Source organism: Ambystoma mexicanum, chromosome 13 (assembly GCF_040938575.1).
Source record: "Ambystoma mexicanum isolate Mex_15411 chromosome 13, UKY_AmexF1_1, whole genome shotgun sequence".
NCBI lineage: Eukaryota > Metazoa > Chordata > Amphibia > Caudata > Ambystomatidae > Ambystoma > Ambystoma mexicanum.
The window spans coordinates 773,108,983-773,128,008 of NC_090938.1; the positions used below are offsets into that span (position 1 = coordinate 773,108,983).

General features: G+C 50.2%; 1 protein-coding gene across 1 annotated transcript in view; it reads left to right on the forward strand.

Annotated features, from left to right (window-relative positions):
• Positions 1-10,012: 10,012 nt before the first annotated feature.
• The window catches only part of LOC138521935 (E3 ubiquitin-protein ligase TRIM39-like), a 145,874-nt gene continuing 136,860 nt past the window's right edge, over positions 10,013-19,026 (forward strand). The window contains exons 1-2 of the mRNA XM_069635109.1: positions 10,013-10,448; positions 16,699-16,794. Coding sequence (XP_069491210.1) covers positions 10,035-10,448; positions 16,699-16,794 — 510 coding nt within the window. The 5' untranslated portion in view covers positions 10,013-10,034. The remainder of the gene's footprint in view (positions 10,449-16,698; positions 16,795-19,026) is intronic.

Below are 19,026 nucleotides of genomic sequence, written 5' to 3' on the forward strand. Positions count from 1 at the left end.
CGTGATGGAAAGTGTTTTAAAAAGGACCCGCTCACAGATAGGGAGCAAGTGGACATTTTTTCTTGCCGCAGTGATATGATCAGCTTTAGGAATATTAAGCGCGGCTCTGAGTGCGTTATTCTGTATAACCTGCATTTTCCGAACACTGATATCAGTAGTACCTGCAAAGAGGGCATTGCAATAGTCGAGCGTTGATCCTATGGTGGCTCGGGCTATAGTCAAGCAGCTATCAGTAGAGAGGAATGGTCTGGAGGCGTTGATTAGTTTGCTATTGTATGCGGCAGAGGAGGCAATGGCGTTAACTTGCCGTGATAGCGAAAGTGAAGCATCCAGATACACGCCAAGTGTTTTCACAAAGGGTGAGACAGGTATTGTGGTCCTATCAATGTTGAAGGATGAGTATAGGGGGTGATTGCTAGCCGATTGACTACCTCATGGTATTCAATAGCACCTGCACTCAGAGGGGAGGAAAGGGAGAGGGACACGGGGGAAGGTTGGTATAAAAGTTTGACTATGTTGATGGATTGGCCGGCAAGTTTTGATGTAACGTGATTTGAAAACAGAAAAATAAAGATTTATTTTAAAAAAGGGATCATGGGAAGTTGCCTTAACAGAGGTACAGTATCCCCATACCTGGGACACTTTTTCCAGAAGCAAAGTGGAATTCCCAATCCGCTGTGAAAATCCTTTGGAAATATGTCATGGCTCATTCCCTCATGGGTATTACAAGAGCGTATCCAACGTCATAACGAGCATCAACAAGAGGCTGGCAGACATTGAAACGCAAAGCCATATCAAACTGACTCTAGACACCTACTTAAGGAAAGTATTTCTTATAAGGCCTGACCAAGGTAGCAAATTCACCTGTGCTGGGAAACTCTTTAGGGTTGTGGGAACGGTACAGAACACAGGTGAATATGATCCTCACAACAAAACCTGTGCGGATATTAACGGGGGTACCACCCTCTCTTCTGTACGGTGACATTGTAGAATCTCAGAGGGTGGGTGACAGTAACGCGCCTCTGCTCAGGATCATGCCAATCAAGGGGTTAAGCAATGGCGTTATGAATATTCAGTATATCAAAAGAGACCATGTGCTGGTGTGTAAAGGCCATTTTGACACCATCAACAGCGTGATAATGGATGACCAGGCATCATCCATCTCATTCAAGTTTGGAAAGGGGATCATGAAACTACACCTGCGACCTTGTAAGAGTTTTAACTACTTATGGTGGTGGTGAAAAACGACGGGGACCCTTCCCTTTACAGGGATTATTACATGGCCCAGGTGGGTCATGGAATGCCAGCCTTCCACGTGCGCTAGTCATGTACGGCGCTGGTTTGGGAGGTATATAATAAAGCGTATTCAGAACAGCCATGCTGTTCTTAGAAGGGGGTTACCAACTCTCCATGACATTTCAAAGGTTTTTATTAGAGAAAGTGCAAAGGGGATTGCTAAGGGCTTTCCCTCTCTCTCATCTAGTGTGGGAGGTTTTCTCTTTAGCCCAGATGTCCTTGAACCCCAGGATGGCCTCTAGAGATCGGTGACCTCTACTGCCTCTGCCTGCCTGCTTGTGATGGCCTAAGAGAAAACACCCTTTCCATCTAACTCCCCATGGGAACAATCTAGGTGACACCTAACCAAGGTCATACAATATCATTTCCACAAGAAGATATGCCTTCCAGACACTCGGGTCCCACTTGGTCTTTTCCTTTCACGCCTTTGTACTCCTGGCCCTGATGTTCTATCCTTTCTCGCCTTACCTCCTACCCTCCTCCCCTTCTTTCTTCCACTCTCCTTTGTCTCTCCCTCTTTATCTCTCTCTCCTCCTGTCCTACTAATGTTCTCTTGCTACTCCTATTCTCCTCCTCCTTTCTATCACTACTCTCGCCATTACTGCTACTCTGCCCTCCCCATCTACTACGAGTCTCCACTCCACCCACACCTTCTCCCACAGTCACTCTCCTTTCACTCCCCCAGTCACCTTCTTATTCACTCTCACTCACCCCTACTCTGATAGTCTCACTCTCGCGCCTTGCACGCACACTCGCACACAAGTGCCACTTTTTCTCACCAACCAATACCTCAACTTGCACACTTCAGCAATCCTTCTACAGTCTCCTCTGCACTGTCCTTCCTCCACTTTGTCTTTTGTTCCTCCTTCTCCTCCCTTGACTTCATCCGAACAAACCACACCGTCCTGTTTCATGTATGCCTTTTATCCTCCTCCTTTCCCCTCCATTGGGTCACTTCCAGAGCTCGTTCCCTGGGCCACTCGCTGTCTTTCTTCCCCCCAGGGGTGGCATTACAGTTAAGCAAAGACATATAATGGGTGTTAAGCCCCGCCCCCTTTTTGAACACATGTCCGCTAGTATTCAGGAATGGAGGCCTGCTCTCAACAAAGGCAATGTCCCAGTTCGTAATGGGCTGAGAATTGTGATAGCCACGTGGCTGTATGGACCGTTCCATGGCACCGTTACAGGTATATTTAATGTCTGTGGTACATAGAGCACTGGGATCGCTGCTTCGCTCTGCGTTCCTGTTGCAGGGAAACTGAGTGTCTGTGGCGCACAGAGCGCTGAGATCGCCACTTCAAGGTGCGGGCCACTCCACAGTCCTGTTGAAGGTAGAATGCAGGTCTGTGTTGCACTGGAATTGTTACTTTGATGCAGGGAATGCTCTGCCGGTTCATCATTTCTCGCTGTCTCTCTCCAGGTGGGGTTGCTCGTTCTTTCTTCCACCACTTTGCCTTCTGGGAAAGGTATACCTATGGGACAAAAAGAAAGACTGTCCAGCAGATTGTGCAATAGAGGTATGGGGCAAGAAAAGGTGGTACTCATTTCAGACATACTGGCACATGTGGAAGGGACAGGGACCCTCCCAGCTCTCACAGTGCACCTATGAGGTGGGACTGGCCCTGGTGAAAACCCTGGTAGACCACCCACCCCAGGCTGAGAGGGGTCCACATCCCCTCTTGACAGGGCCAGGTTCCTTACCCCATCACATAACAAAATGCAATGAATGAAATAAAATATTTGGAAGAGTAGTGCTTAGAGCACACACGTGGGGACGCTGTTGAAACAGACAAAGTTTTATTTCTGAGAGGCCCTGAATGTACAGGAGCAGCAGGCAGAGCAAAATCACAGTCATGTTTTGGAGGTCGCGCAGCGAGAAGTGGGATTATTTAGAATATACAGGAAATCCCACAATGCAATGCAAGCAGGTCATTAGCCTCTGCCCGGGTGCTGGTGCTCCCAGTGACATGTTAGACAACATCAAAGAAGGCATGTTTAGGTGCCTGAGACCCAGAACTGGAATCACATGGGTGCTAGACCCCAGATGAGGTCTTGTTGCATCTGTCCGCTGTCAATGGTGGTCTATATCATGTGGCTAGGCTGAGCAAATAGTGCAGGTCTCATATGCAGCTGCAAAACCAAGCCCTCCGAAGTGGCAAGGATGCTGTTAGGAAGTTCATCGTTAATGTAATATCTTACTGACTTTTCTGTATAAGCCTCATTGTGTGAAACCCCATAAAAACCCTGATGTTTTTGTGCTTGGCGACCATATTTTTGGGACAGTGATACTCTGCCAGTTTCTCTATTTCTGCACAGCTGTATGCAAATACATCCTGTCTCTAGCATTGCTGCCTGCGTGGCAGCTGCATGTGAATATCCTGCCTCTAGCATTGCTGCCTGGGTTGCAGCTGCATGGAAATACATCCTGCCTCTAGCATCGCTGCCTGGGTCGCAGCTGCATGGGAATACATCATGCCTCTAGCATTGCTGCCTGGGTCGCAGCTGCATGGAAATAAATCCTGCCTCTAGCATCGCTGCCTGGGCTGCAGCTGCATGGGAATACACCCTGCCTCTAGCATTGCTGCCCGGGTCGCAGCTGCATGGGAATACATCCCGCCTCTAGCATCGCTGCCTGGGTCACAGCTGCATGGAAATACATCCTACCCCTATCATTGCTGTCCAGGTCGCTGATGCATGGGAATACATCCTGCCTCTAGCATTGCTGCATGGGTCGCAGCTGCATGGAAATACATCCTGCCTCTATCATCACTGCCCGGGTCGCATCTGCATGGGAATACATCCTGCCTCTAGCATTTCTGCCCGGGTCACAGCTGCATGGGAATGCATCCTGCCTCTAGCAGTGTTGCCTGGGTCCCAGCTGCATGGAAATACATCCTGCCTCTAGCATTGCTGCCTGGGTCCCAGCTGCATGGAAATACATCCCGCCTCTGACATTGCTGCCTGGGTCGCAACTGCATGGAAATACATCCTGCCTCTGGCATTGCTGCCTGGGTCGCAGCTGCATGGAAATAAATCCTGCCTCTAGCATTGCTGCCCGGGTCACAGCTGCAGGGAAATGCATCTGCCTCTGGCATTGCTGCCTGGGTCGCAGCTGCATGGGAATACATCCTGCCTCTAACACTGCTGCCTGGGTCGCAGCTGCAGGGAAATACATCCTGCATCTAGCATTGCTGCCTGGGTCGCAGCTGCATGCAAATACATCCCGCCTCTAGCACTGCTGCCCGGGTCGCAACTGCATGGAAATACATCCTGCCTCTAGCATTGCTGCTCGGGTCACAGCTGCATGGAAATACATCCCGCCTCTAGCATTGTTGCCTGGGTCGCAACTGCATGGAAATACATCCTGCCTCTAAAATTGCTGCTCGGGTCGCAGCTGCAGGGAAATACATCCCGCCTCTAGCATTGCTGCCTGGGTCGCAGCTGCATGGAAATACATCCCACCTCTGGCATTGCTGCCTGGGTCGCAGCTGCATCGGAATACATACCGTCTCTAGCATTGCTGCCCGGGTCGCAGCTGCATGGAAATACATCCTGCCTCTGGCATTGCTGCCTGCGTCGCAGCTGCATGGGAATACATCCCGCCTCTAGCATTGCTGCCTGGGTCGCAGCTGCATGGGAATACATTCTGCCTCTAGCATTGCTGACTAGGTCGCAGCTGCATGGAAATGCATCCCGCTTCTAGCATCGCTGCCTGGGTCGCAGCTGCATGGGAATACATCCTGCCTCTAGCATTGCTGCCTGGGTCGCAGCTGCATGGAAATGCATTCTGCCTCTAGCATCGCTGCCTAGGTCGCAGCTGCATGGGAAAACACCCTGCCTCTAGCATTGATGACTGGATCGCAGCTGCATGGAAATGCATCCCGCTTCTAGCATCGCTGCCTGGGTTGCAGCTTCATGGGAATACATCCTGCCTCTAGCATTGCTGCCTGGGTCGCAGCTGCATGGAAATGCATCCTGCCTCTAGCATCGCTGCCTAGGTCACAGCTGCATGGGAAAACACCCTGCCTCTAGCATTTCTGCCTGGGTCGGAGCTGCATGGGAATATATCCCGACTCTAGCACCGCTGCCTGGGTCGCAGCTGCATGCAAATACATCCTGCCTCTAGCATTGCTGCCCAGGTTGCTGCTGCATGGGAATACATCCTGCCTCTAGCATCGCTGCATGGGTCACAGCTGCATGGAAATACATCCTGCCTTTAGCATTTCTGCCCGGGTCGCAGCTGCATGGGAATGCATTCTGCCTCTAACAATGCTGCCTGGGTCCCAGCTGCATGGAAATACATCCTGCCTCTAGCATTGCTGCCTCGGTCGCAGCTGTATGGAAAAACATCCCGCCTCTGGCATTGCTGCCAGGGTCGCAACTGCATGGAAATACATCCCGCCTCTAGCATTGCTGCCTGGGTCGCAGCTGCATGGGAATACATTCCGCCTCTAGCATTGCTGACTGGGTCGCAGCTGCATGGAAATGCATCCCGCTTCTAGCATCGCTGCCTGGGTCGCAGCTGCATGGAAATACATCCTGCCTCTAGCATTGCTGCCTGGGTCGCAGCTGCATGGAAATGCATTCTGCCTCTAGCATCGCTGCCTAGGTCGCATCTGCATGGGAAAACACCCTGCCTCTAGCATTGCTGACTGGGTCGCAGCTGCATGGAAATGCATCCCGCTTCTAGCATCGCTGCCTGGGTGCAGCTGCATGGGAATACATCCTGCCTCTAGCATTGCTGCCTGGGTCGCAGCTGCATGGAAATGCATTCTGCCTCCAGCATCGCTGCCTAGGTCACAGCTGCATGGGAAAACACCCTGCCTCTAGCATTTCTGCCTGGGTCGCAGCTGCATGGGAATATATTCCGACTCTAGCACCGCTGCCTGGGTCGCAGCTGCATGCAAATACATCCTCCCTCTAGCATTGCTGCCCAGGTTGCTGCTGCATGGGAATACATCCTGCCTCTAGCATCGCTGCCTGGGTCGCAGCTGCATGGAAATACATCCTGCCTTTAGCATTTCTGCCCGGGTCGCAGTTGCATGGGAATGCATCCTGCCTCTAGCACTGCTGCCTGGGTCCCAGCTGCATGGAAATACATCCTGCCTCTAGCATTGCTGCCTGGGTCGCAGCTGCATGGAAAAACATCTCGCCTCTGGCATTGCTGCCAGGGTCGCAACTGCATGGAAATACATCCCGCCTCTAGCATTGCTGCCTGGGTCGCAGCTGCATGGGAATACATCCCGCCTCTAGCATTGCTGCCTGGGTCGCAGCTGCATGGGAATACACCCTGCCTCTAGCATCGCTGCCTGGGTCGCAGCTGCATGGGAATACATCCTGCCTCTGGCATTGTTGCCTGGGTCACAGCTGCATGGCAAGGCATCCTGCCTCTAGCATTGCTGCCTGGGAATACATCCTGCCTCTAACATTGCTGCCTGGGTCGCAGCTGCATGGGAATACTTCCTGCCCTAGCATTTCTGCCTGGGTTGCAACTGCATGGGAATACATCCTGCCTCTAGCATTGCTGCCCGGGTCGCAGCTGCATGGGAATACACCCTGCCTCTAGCATCGCTGCCTGGGTCGCAGCTGCATGGGAATACATCCTGCCTCTGGCATTGTTGCCTGGGTCACAGCTTCATGGCAAGGCATCCTGCCTCTAGCATTGCTGCCTGGGTCGCAGCTGCATGGGAATACTTCCTGCCTCTAGCATTGCTGCCTGTGTCGCAGCTGCATGGGAATACATCCTGCCTCTAGCATTGCTGCCCGGGTCGCAGCTGCATGGGAATGCATCCTGCCTCTAGTATTGCTGCCCGGGTCGCAGCTGCATGGAAATACATCCTGCCTCTAGCATTGCTGCCTGGGTCGCAGCTGCATGGAAATACACACTGCCTCTAGCATTGCTGCCTGGGTCGCAGCTGCATGGAAATACATCCTGCCTCTAGCATTGCTGCCTGGGTCGCAGCTGCATGGGAATACACCCTGCCTCTAGCATCGCTGCCTGGGTCGCAGCTGCATGGGAATACACCCTGCCTCTGGCATCGCTGCCTGGGTCGCAGCTGCATGGAAATACATCCTGCCTCTAGCATCGTTGCCTGGGTCGCAGCTGCATGGGAATACACCCTGCCTCTAGCATCGCTGCCTGGGTCGCAGCTGCATGTAAATACACCCTGCCTCTAGCATCGCTGCCTGGGTCGCAGCTGCATGGGAATACATCCTGCCTCTGGCATTGTTGTCGCAGCTGCATGGGAATACACCCTGCCTCTAGCATCGCTGCCTGGGTCGCAGCTGCATGGAAATACACCCTGCCTCTAGCATCGCTGCCTGGGTCGCAGCTGCATGGGAATACATCCTGCCTCTGGCATTGTTGTCTGGGTCACAGCTGCATGCAAGGCATCCTGCCTCTAGCATTGCTGCCTGGGTCGCAGCTGCATGGGAATACATCCTGCCTCTGGCATTGTTGTCTGGGTCACAGCTGCATGCAAGGCATCCTGCCTCTAGCATTGCTGCCTGGGTCGCAGCTGCATGGCAAGGCATCCTGCCTCTAGCATTGCTGCCCGGGTCGCAGCTGCATGGCAAGGCATCCTGCCTCTAGCATTGCTGCCTGGGTCGCAGCTGCATGGAAATACATCCTGCCTCTAGCATTGCTGCCTGGGTCGCAGCTGCATGGAAATGCATCCTGCCTCTAGCATTGCTGCCTGGGTCGCAGCTGCATGGAAATACATCCTGCCTCTAGCATTGCTGCCTGGGTCGCAGCTGCATGGGAATACTTCCTGCCTCTAGCATCGCTGCCTGTGTCGCAGCTGCATGGGAATACATCCTGCCTCTAGCATTGCTGCCCGGGTCGCAGCTGCATGGGAATGCATCCTGCCTCTAGTATTGCTGCCCGGGTCGCAGCTGCATGGAAATACATCCTGCCTCTAGCATTGCTGCCTGGGTCGCAGCTGCATGGAAATACACACTGCCTCTAGCATTGCTGCCTGGGTCGCAGCTGCATGGAAATACATCCTGCCTCTAGCATCGCTGCCTGGGTCGCAGCTGCATGGGAATACACCCTGCCTCTGGCATCGCTGCCTGGGTCGCAGCTGCATGGAAATACATCCTGCCTCTAGCATCGTTGCCTGGGTCGCAGCTGCATGGGAATACACCCTGCCTCTAGCATCGCTGCCTGGGTCGCAGCTGCATGGAAATACACCCTGCCTCTAGCATCGCTGCCTGGGTCGCAGCTGCATGGGAATACATCCTGCCTCTGGCATTGTTGTCTGGGTCACAGCTGCATGCAAGGCATCCTGCCTCTAGCATTGCTGCCTGGGTCGCAGCTGCATGGGAATACATCCTGCCTCTGGCATTGTTGTCTGGGTCACAGCTGCATGCAAGGCATCCTGCCTCTAGCATTGCTGCCTGGGTCGCAGCTGCATGGCAAGGCATCCTGCCTCTAGCATTGCTGCCCGGGTCGCAGCTGCATGGCAAGGCATCCTGCCTCTAGCATTGCTGCCTGGGTCGCAGCTGCATGGAAATACATCCTGCCTCTAGCATTGCTGCCTGGGTCGCAGCTGCATGGGAATACATCCTGCCTCTAGCATTGCTGCCTGGGTCGCAGCTGCATGGGAATACATCCTGCCTCTAGCATTGCTGCCTGGGTCGCAGCTGCATGGGAATACATCCTGCCTCTAGCATTGCTGCCTGGGTCGCAGCTGCATGGGAATACATCCTGCCTCTAGCATTGCTGCCCGGGTCGCAGCTGCATGGCAAGGCATCCTGCCTCTAGCATTGCTGCCTGGGTCGCAGCTGCATGGAAATACATCCTGCCTCTAGCATTGCTGCCTGGGTCGCAGCTGCATGGGAATACACCCTGCCTCTAGCATTGCTGCCCGGGTCGCAGCTGCATGGCAAGGCATCCTGCCTCTAGCATTGCTGCCTGGGTTGCAGCTGCATGGAAATACACCCTGCCTCTAGCATCACTGCCTGGGTTGCAGCTGCATGGGAATGCATCCTGCCTCTGGCATTGTTGCCTGGGTCACAGCTGCATGGCAAGGCATCCTGCCTCTAACATTGCTGCCCGGGTCGCAGCTGCATGGCAAGGCATCCTGCCTCTAGCATTGCTGCCTGGGTCGCAGCTGCATGGAAATACATCCTGCCTCTAGCATTGCTGCCTGGGTCGCTTATTGGATTACCTCGGAAGTGGAATCAGGAAAAACTGTGCAGACCCACAATTTGTGACAACACACCATTTGCACAATAAAGGGGCACAAGATAATGAAGCTAAACATGAGGCAAATGCGTTTCAAGGTGCTATGCAATGTTAAATGCATAACTCTGGACAGTGCTCCGAAGCAGCTCTACAACTCATGGCGCTTGAAAACACACGACAAAAAGAAGACATTATAGGAAAATCCCGATATGGAAAAATGTGCTTGAAAATAATTGGTTGAAACTGCATTTTAAAAGCTTTATGCAGGGGGAACCCCTGGAAATCCTCCCCCTGACAGGGATTGCTCTTGCCTACTCGCGGTAATAGGGGAGGGGGGTTCTTCTAAAGTATTTTCCAAGGACTCTTTTTCCAAGTCCACACCAGTGCCTGCTCTTCTGAGGACACGCCCACCGAGCTTGATAGGCATGTCCCACAGCCAGTAAAGACCTCACGCTCCTCCAGGGTGTGTGAGGAAGGAGAAGGACTGTCACGCCCCAGGGTCTCTGATGAGAAACGAAACTTAACTTCACTTTTTTTGTTATAGCTGAACATGGCGGCAGCCGCCCAGCTCCAGAGCCTGAAGGAGGAGGCCACCTGCTCCATATGCCTGGAATACTTCACAGAGCCGGTGTCTGTGGAGTGCGGACATGCCTTCTGCCTGTCCTGCATCACTCAGTGCTGGGAGGCACTGGAGGCAAACTTCCCCTGCCCTCAGTGCAGGAAAACCTCACAGAACAAAACCCTCCGACCCAACTGGCAGCTGGGGAACATGGTGGAGATGTTAAAACAGCTTCACCTTCCCAATACGACCCCCCAGGAGGAGAATCTGTGCAGAGAACACGAAGAGAAACTGAAACTCTTCTGCGAGGATGACCAGAGACCCATCTGTGTGATCTGCCGGGAATCCAAGGGTCACAGAGCTCACAAAGTGCTCCCCATTCCAGAGGCTGCCCAGAAGTACAAGGTAAGGTTGCTAAAGGGACAAGGGGTGTTTGCTAACACAGTGCTCTTCATTTCTGAGGCTGCCCAGGAGTACAAGGTATGTGTGCTATAGGGACATGGGGGTGGGGGCGGGGGTAACACAGTCCTCTCCATGCCAGCAGCTGCCCAGGAGTACAAGGTGTGTGTGCTGTAGGTCTGGGACATGGGGCGGTTCTCACAGACTCTTCATTTCTGAGGCTGTCCAGGAGTACAAGGTATGTGTGCTGTAGGGACATGGGCGTGTTCTAACACAGTGCTCCCCATTCCAGAGGCTACACAGGAGTACAAGGTGTGTGTGCTGTAGGTCTGGGACATGGGGGGGTTGTCACAGACTCTTCATTTCTGAGGCTGTCCAGGAGTACAAGGTATGTGTACTGTAGGGACATGGAGGGGGATGGGTTCTTACTCAGTCCTCCCCATTTCAGTGGCTGCCCAGGAGTACATGGTATGTGTGCTGTTGGTCTGGGACAAGGGGTGTGTGCTAACACAGTGCTCTTCATTTCTGAGGCTGCCCAGGAGTACAAGGTATGTGTGCTATAGGGACATGGGGGTGGGGGTGGGGGTTACACAGTCCTCTCCATGCCAGCAGCTGCCCAGGAGTACAAGGTGTGTGTGCTGTAGGTCTGGGACATGGGGGGGTTCTCACAGACTCTTCATTTCTGAGGCTGTCCAGGAGTACAAGGTATGTGTACTGTAGGGACATGGAGGGGGATGGGTTCTTACTCAGTCCTCCCCATTTCAGTGGCTGCCCAGGAGTACATGGTATGTGTGCTGTAGGTCTGGGACATGGGTGGGTTCTCACACACTGCTCTTCATTTCTGAGGCTGTGCAGGAATGCATAGTTTGCACTATAGCTCTTTTGCACTATGGCTCTGGGGCGAAAGGAGGCAGTGCATAATGCTTCCCATTCCAGACACTAGTGTCCAGGATTACACAGTATGTGTACTGTATCTAGGTCAAGGAGACCCGTGGGGGGCAGTCTCCCGGGGAAGATGGGTAACGTTGTGGATATGATGGCACTCATTATAGCCACAGTGTACCCCTAAAGGTGGAGGTCCAGGACGTGCAGCTGCACAGTGAAGAGAACCACACACCTGAGTGTGTGGCAAGTATCTCTGCAGCATAGAGCTCACACAGTGTGTCCTATAAAGAAGGGCCCAAGAGCACACTGTGTGTGACTTGACTGGTGGCAAAAGGCACCCTCAGAAGGGTGCCCAGGAGCACAAGTAGAGTATGTTAAAGAGCAGGAATCAAAGAGTCTGTCCAAAGTACCACAGTGTGCATTAGACAGGTCTGGGACCTTAGGGTGCACGCCGTATAGGAGGCTGACTAAGGGCACACAATGCATATTATGTGAAGGGTCTGAGCTCACAAAGGTCACAGTGTGGTCTATAGTAAGATACTCAAGAGCACACGATGTTCATATGGCAAGCTGGGGACCAAAGGGTTGCCACAGAATAAGGCTGACCAAATGTACAAGATGCATATGTGACCAGACAGGAACCACATATCCCACGATGCCCTCGCCCCCAGAGAGTACACATGCCATGGATAGAACCAATGTACATGATATGCGTTGGTTTCAGAATCAGGTGCTGGGTGGAGACTGCCCAAGAGTACACGCAATGAATGTTGCATGTCTTGGGATCCTAAACTCATGGTGAGTGGGGGCTGCCCAAGAGTACATGGGGTGTAAGTGGCAAGTCTTGGGCGCACATATCTCATTTAGTATTTAGTATTTATTTTATTTATATAGCGCACCAGGCCCCAGGGCATCCGGGCGCGTCACTTAGTTACAAGCCTAAAAACAGAACAGTGAAGTATGTACAGTCATTGCTTTAGCAGAAAATATACGAAATATACAAATTATATAGGAGAAATGCAATATATAGGCATTGCATCAGGAGAGAAGATACACATTATAGAAAGATATACAAGCTATAAAAGAAATGCAGTATATGTACAGATTACAGTAAGGATATAACAGAGGGCTGTTAACAGTAAAGTTGTAGCTCATGGGCGCACGGTCAAGGCAGGTCTTGGGCACACAGCCAGGTTTTTGACTTTGCGCTTGAAGGCCGGGAAGGTAGGTTCAGCTCTGAGAGGATTAGGTAGTGAGTTCCATAGTTTCGAGGCTAGGAAAGGGAATGAGTAAAGGCTGCCAGAGAGTACAGAGGGTGTACGTGGCATGTCTTGGGAACCTAAATCTCCTACTGAGTTCCAGGATGCCCAACAGTACAATGGTGTGTCTGGCATGTTTGGGACCTTGCATCTCATACTGTGTGGAGGCTGCCACAGAGGACAGGGTGTGTGTGTGGCATGTCTTGGTCAGTAATGCACTGCACAGCAGCTGCTATGCCCCATTATGGAATCCCACAGGACATGCAGTAATTCTGCATGGACAGTTGCTGCAGCTTTACATGTCAATATTAACTCCATGTCAGAGCAGCAGATTGTTGGTGTGGGTCCTAAACCCATAAACTTGCAAAGCGGTGGCCTGGCTTCCAATGAGGCTCTTCTTTTAAGGAAATACATAAATGGAGGCTGTTCCCCAATGAACCCCTAAAATCTCACTTCTTTTGACTGCAGCCCCTCTTCTGACTCCAGTCCTCTTTCCCCACTGCTCAACTGCAGCCCCCCACATGGCAAGCTCTCTGCAGATGGGCAATGGTTGGACCCAGCCCTGGGGCACAGTCCCATCACACGCAAGGTTGGTGCTACTCAACTGCACCCCCACTTCATCCAATGGCGAGCTCTCTGCAGATGGGCAATGGTTGGAGCCCTGGGGCGCAGCCCCATCACATGCGAGGCTGGTGCTACTCGACGCCGGGGGAAGAATAGACATGTTCGGCTCAACTCTCATAGGATGGAGGATAAGCCTTTTTTGGGCTATTGGGGGTTGACTATAAAACATATCCTCCTAAATTACAAAGCCAATGGTACTGGCTTTGCCAGTGCTTGGTTCTTTTTGTTTACATCTCACAGTGACAGGCCATTTAAGTGTAAATCACTGTGAAATGTGTTCTTAGCAAGGAGGTGGTGCTGGGAGTCTACTGTACATTAGTGTCAGTACCAGATGCAACGCCCGTGGCTTCACTTCTGGCCTATAACATGGGTGTGGGCCGATAATGCATGTTAAAGCCTCCCCTCCCCCCGGGTTGCCTTTTCACAGTAAATCATAGTTAATGTTAAGGTTTCTGCTTAACCTTTACTCAATGCAAGTAACGTGGCATGTGCCCAGCATGTGACCTCACACATGACCTCATGTGCATGTGCCATGTGTGGATATCCCAAGCCTCCCTGTGGGTGCTCCTGCTGAGGGTGCAAGTCTCGGGACCATAAGTCTCCCACCGCAGGAGGGTCTGCTGAGGAGAAAGGATATGAGCATTGATGACCTTAGGACCTCTATGAACAGAGTGTCTTCCAAGATGGATGAGCTATGGATTGTAAACCAGTCTATGGGAGCAGCTAGAAGACTGAGGGAGCATTCTCTATAAAATGTACATTAGCCTACGGGAGCAGCTAGAAGACTGAGGGAGCATTCTCTATAGAATGTACATTAGCCTATGGGAGTACCTAGGAGTCTGAGGGAGCATACACTCTAGACTGTACATTAGCCTATGGGAGCAGCTAGAAGACTGAGAGAGCATTTTCTATAGACTGTACATTATCCTATGGGGGCAGCTGGGAGTCTAAGGGAGTGTTCTCTATAGAATGTACATTAGCCTATGGGGGCAGCTAGAAGACTGAGGGAGCATTCTCTATAGACTGTACATTAGCCTATGGGAGCAGCTAGAAGACTGAGGGAGCATTCTCTATAGACTGTACATTATCCTATGGGAGCAGCTGGGAGTCTAAGGGAGTGTTCTCTATAGAATGTACATTAGCCTATGGGGGCAGCTAGAAGACTGAGGGAGCATTCTCTATAGACTGTACATTAACCTATGGGAGCAGCTAGGAGTCTGAGGGAGCATTCTCTATAGACTGTACATTAGCCTATGGGAGTACCTAGGAGTCTGAGGGAGCATTCGCTATAGACGGTACATTAGCCTATGGGAGCAGCTGGGAGTCTGAGGGAGCATTCGCTATAGACTGTACATTAGCCCATGGGGGAGCAGCTAGAAGACTGGGGGAGTATTCTCTCTAGACTGTACATTAGCCTATGGGAGTACCTAGAAGTCTGAGGGAGCATTCTCTATAGACGGTACATTAGCCTATGGGAGCAGCTGGGAGTCTGAGGGAGCATTCGCTATAGACTGTACATTAGCCCATGGGGGAGCAGCTAGAAGACTGGGGGAGTATTCTCTATAGACTGTACATTAGCCTATGGGAATACCTAGGAGTCTGAGGGAGCATTCTCTATAGATGGTACATTAGCCTATGGGAGCAGCTGGGAGTTTGAGGGAGCATTCTCTATAGACTGTAGATTAGCCTATGGGAGCAGCTAGGAGTCTGAGGGCGCATTCTTTATAGACTGTCCATTAGCCTATGGGAGCAGCTAGAAGACTGAGGGAGCATTCTCTATAGACTGTACATTATCCTATGGGAGCAGCTGGGAGTCTAAGGGAGAGTTCTCTATAGAATGTACATTAGCCTATGGGGGCAGCTAGAAGACTGAGGGAGCATTCTCTATAGACTGTACATTAGCCTATGGGAGCAGCTAGGAGTCTAAGGGAGCATTCTCTATAGACTGTACATTAGCCTATGGGAGTACCTAGGAGTCTGAGGGAGCATTCACTATAGACGGTACATTAGCCTATGGGAGCAGCTGGGAGTCTGAGGGAGCATTCGCTATAGACTGTACATTAGCCCATGGGGGAGCAGCTAGAAGACTGGGAGAGTATTCTCTCTAGACTGTACATTAGCCTATGGGAGTACCTAGGAGTCTGAGGGAGCATTCTCTATAGACGGTACATTAGCATATGGGAGCAGCTGGGAGTCTGAGGGAGCATTCGCTATAGACTGTACATTAGCCCATGGGGGAGCAGCTAGAAGACTGGGGGAGTATTCTCTATAGACTGTACATTAGCCTATGGGAGTACCTAGGAGTCTGAGGGAGCATTCTCTATAGATGGTACATTAGCCTATGGGAGCAGCTGGGAGTTTGAGGGAACATTCTCTATAGACTACATTAGCCTATGGGAGCAGCTAGGAGTCTGAGGGAGCATTCTTTATAGACTGTCCATTAGCCTATGGCAGCAGGTCGGAGCCTGAGGGAGGTGTACATTAGCCTATGGGAGAAGCTAGGAGTCTGAGGGAGCATTCTTTATAGTCTGTACATTAGCCTATGGGAGCAGCTGGGAGTCTGAGGGAGCATTCTTTATAGACTGTACATTAGCCTATGGGAGTACCTAGGAGTCTGAGGGAGCATTCCTTATAGACTGTACATTAGCCTATGGGAGCAGCTAGGAGTCTGAGGGAGCATTCTTTATAGATTGTCCATTAGCCTATGGCAGCAGGTCGGAGTCTGAGGGAGCATTCTTGATAGACTGTCCATTATCCTATGGGAGCAGCAACAATTCTGAGGGAGCATTCTTTATAGACTGTCCCTTAGCCTATAGGAGCACCTAGGAGTCTGAAGGAGCATACACTCTAGACTGTCTGTTAGCCTGTGGAAGCACCTAGGAGTCTGAAGGAGCATTCTTTATAGACTGTCCATTAGCCTATGGGAGCACCTAGGAGTCTGAGGGAGCATACACTCTAGACTGTCTGTTAGCCTATGGGAGCAGCTGGGAGTCTGAGGGAGCATATATTATAGACTGTCCATTAGCCTATGGGAGCAGCTGGGAGTCTGAGGGAGCATATATTATAGACTGTCCATTAGCCTATGGGAGCAGCTGGGAGTCTGAGGGAGCATATATTATAGACTGTCCATTAGCCTATGGGAGCAGCTGGGAGCCTGAGGGAGCATATATTATAGACTGTCCATTTGCCTATGGGAGCAGCTGGGAGTCTGAGGGAGCATATATTATAGACTGTCTGTTAGCCTATGGGAGCAGCTGGGAGTCTGAGGGAGCATATATTATAGACTGTCCATTTGCCTATGGGAGCAGCTGGGAGTCTGAGGGAGCATATATTGTAGACTGTAAGTGATCTTAAGAACATATTCTTTATGGACTATATACAAGCATAGGTGACCAGCGAGGCTGTCCTGGGACCCTTCTGCCTTGCTCTGTGTAGATTATGTATTTGCAGGATATCTTTTGACTAACAAACTGGTTTTATTCTTTTAGGATAAACTTTACAGCCAGATGGAACATCTGAAAAAAGAGCTGAAGGAGATGCAGGAGTGGGGAGAGGAAGAAAGCAGGAAATCATCCGAGCTTGAGGTGAGAGTAATGCCTTCATATATGTGTAGAGAGGCTCAGGGCAGAGAGGCACGAGGGTGTCTTTCGAGAGTCCATGGAACAGTGCTGGATGGCTGAGATGTGAGACATCCCCCGAGAGTATTGTATTGAATTGATTGTTTATATAGCGCTTATACACAATGTGTTTCAAAGCGCTTCAAGGCAGGGAGGCAACAAGGGAGAATACAGCGACATTCTTATAAGTCCTTGATACATTAAGAATGTGAAATTAACTATCATACTCGGCCTGGCGACATTTCAGATAGTGCAAGAGATGTTGCCAGTGATAAGGAGGGGGGGATGGGAAGGAGAATTAGACAGACAAGCGGCTACCTTACTAGGCCTGATGACAATTTTGGTAGTGCCGGAATTTAACAAGAGGTGGGGCGGAGGGGGATCAGGGAGAAGGAGAACAAAACGAGCAACTATCCCAGTAGGCCTTAAACAGGGTTGTTTTCACACAAGCATGTGTTTGATCTCATAGTTCAAACTAAAAATGTTTTCCTATAGAGCAGAACTGAGATGGTTGATAACTTTTCCCCTTGAAGAGAGAATTATGAAAGTGAAATTACCTAAGCAAAAATGTAGGAATTGGAGGCGAGGCTCTAGGAGCATTTTAGCCCAAAGAGAAGCTGAGCACATGTTTGCAGCTATTTCCAGCAAAAACAGTGCAGAGATTTGGTTTCTGTTAAACTTTACGAATAAAACACAACATGTGGCTTTACAAGTCAACCCCATAGCCGAGGAAACCTGGGTAGCCCATTTTACTGCACTATTCGCCCTTGATTTTGGTAACGACAATGTTCAAGGAAAGGGTGACAAACCATGAGTGTATACTTTCCTTTGACTTGGATGATATCTTGGAGATTATAGCTAAAGCTACTAACTCGCAAGCAACGGGTCCAGATGGACTATCCAACGCAATGTTTAAGGCTTATCCACAAGAATGGGCCCATATCCTGGAAACTTTGTTTCTTAGAATCCTCAACATGTTTCAGTTCACGACTCATTGTTGCAGAACATTCAGCGTGAGTATATATCATTTCCTACGCTATGTAAACACACAAATGATTCAACAGAGCGTTCTAATGAACAGGCTGATTTTTCTTTTTACAATTTTAACATTTCTGCATCTTCTATCCTCACATTCTGGGTTCACACATACACCCTTTTTGTAGAAATCTGCAGATAACAAAATTATTTTTAAAAAGGGGGAGAGTTATTATCTCAAATTACTGTTATTTACTTTCAATGTGGTATGCATCTCTGACGAGATTATAATTACCTTTCCTGGTGAGATTACTACCTTAGTATCCTCTTCATCATTGTCCCATAATGGTAAATCCCCTGTGTGCAAATGACAGGGCGTACCATTAATTTTGTAACATATAATTAATATATGAAGAATATATCATACGGTCGAATGATGCTGATAACTCAAGAAATGCGCTTCTTATCTTAAAGTTAAAAATTTGAAAATACCTTAGTGTCACGTCTGTATCTTGACTTTCATCGTTGCACAAAGATCTGAAGCATTAGAAATGCATTAGTTCTTCAATCTGAACAACATTCAACATGTTTTTTATATCAAACATTTTGTAAAAAGAACTATTCTTTTTCTTGTTGGATTTAATTTAGAAAGAGAGCATGTCTAGAATTCCCAGCACTAGGGTAAGTAATTCAGTGTTAGAGGACCATCAAACCTTCTGTGTTATAGAAATTCAGTTTGAACCTCACTTCATGCCTGTTGATAAAGGTATTCCTGTTACTACCCATATTGTTGATCTAATTTACTTAAAATTGACACGTATTGTCAAGAAACCCCCAATACTGGACTAGTTACTAACTTACCATAATCACAGCACAGTCAGTCATGAATTCTCCAGTATTTCCACCTCCCAAGAGTTTTCTCGTTTGAATAAACCCGGTATTTTATGTCCCTATAGAACCAATTGTCGTCAAGGATGAATTCCCACTGCTAGACCAGCAATCTCTTTCGGCTGCTGGACCAACCAATCAGCTGTCTCGGAGGGAGATCACATACTATCGAGCATGGCGAAACTGGATGCGTGCAAATGAAAAAAGCTGTAGGGGTACACATATTGGTAATAACAATGTTCTAAACCAGACAGAGAGAGGTTTTGGTATTTGTGCCCCTCTAACACCCATTCTGATCCATAAATCCATAATAGTGGACTGACTAGACCGGTACTC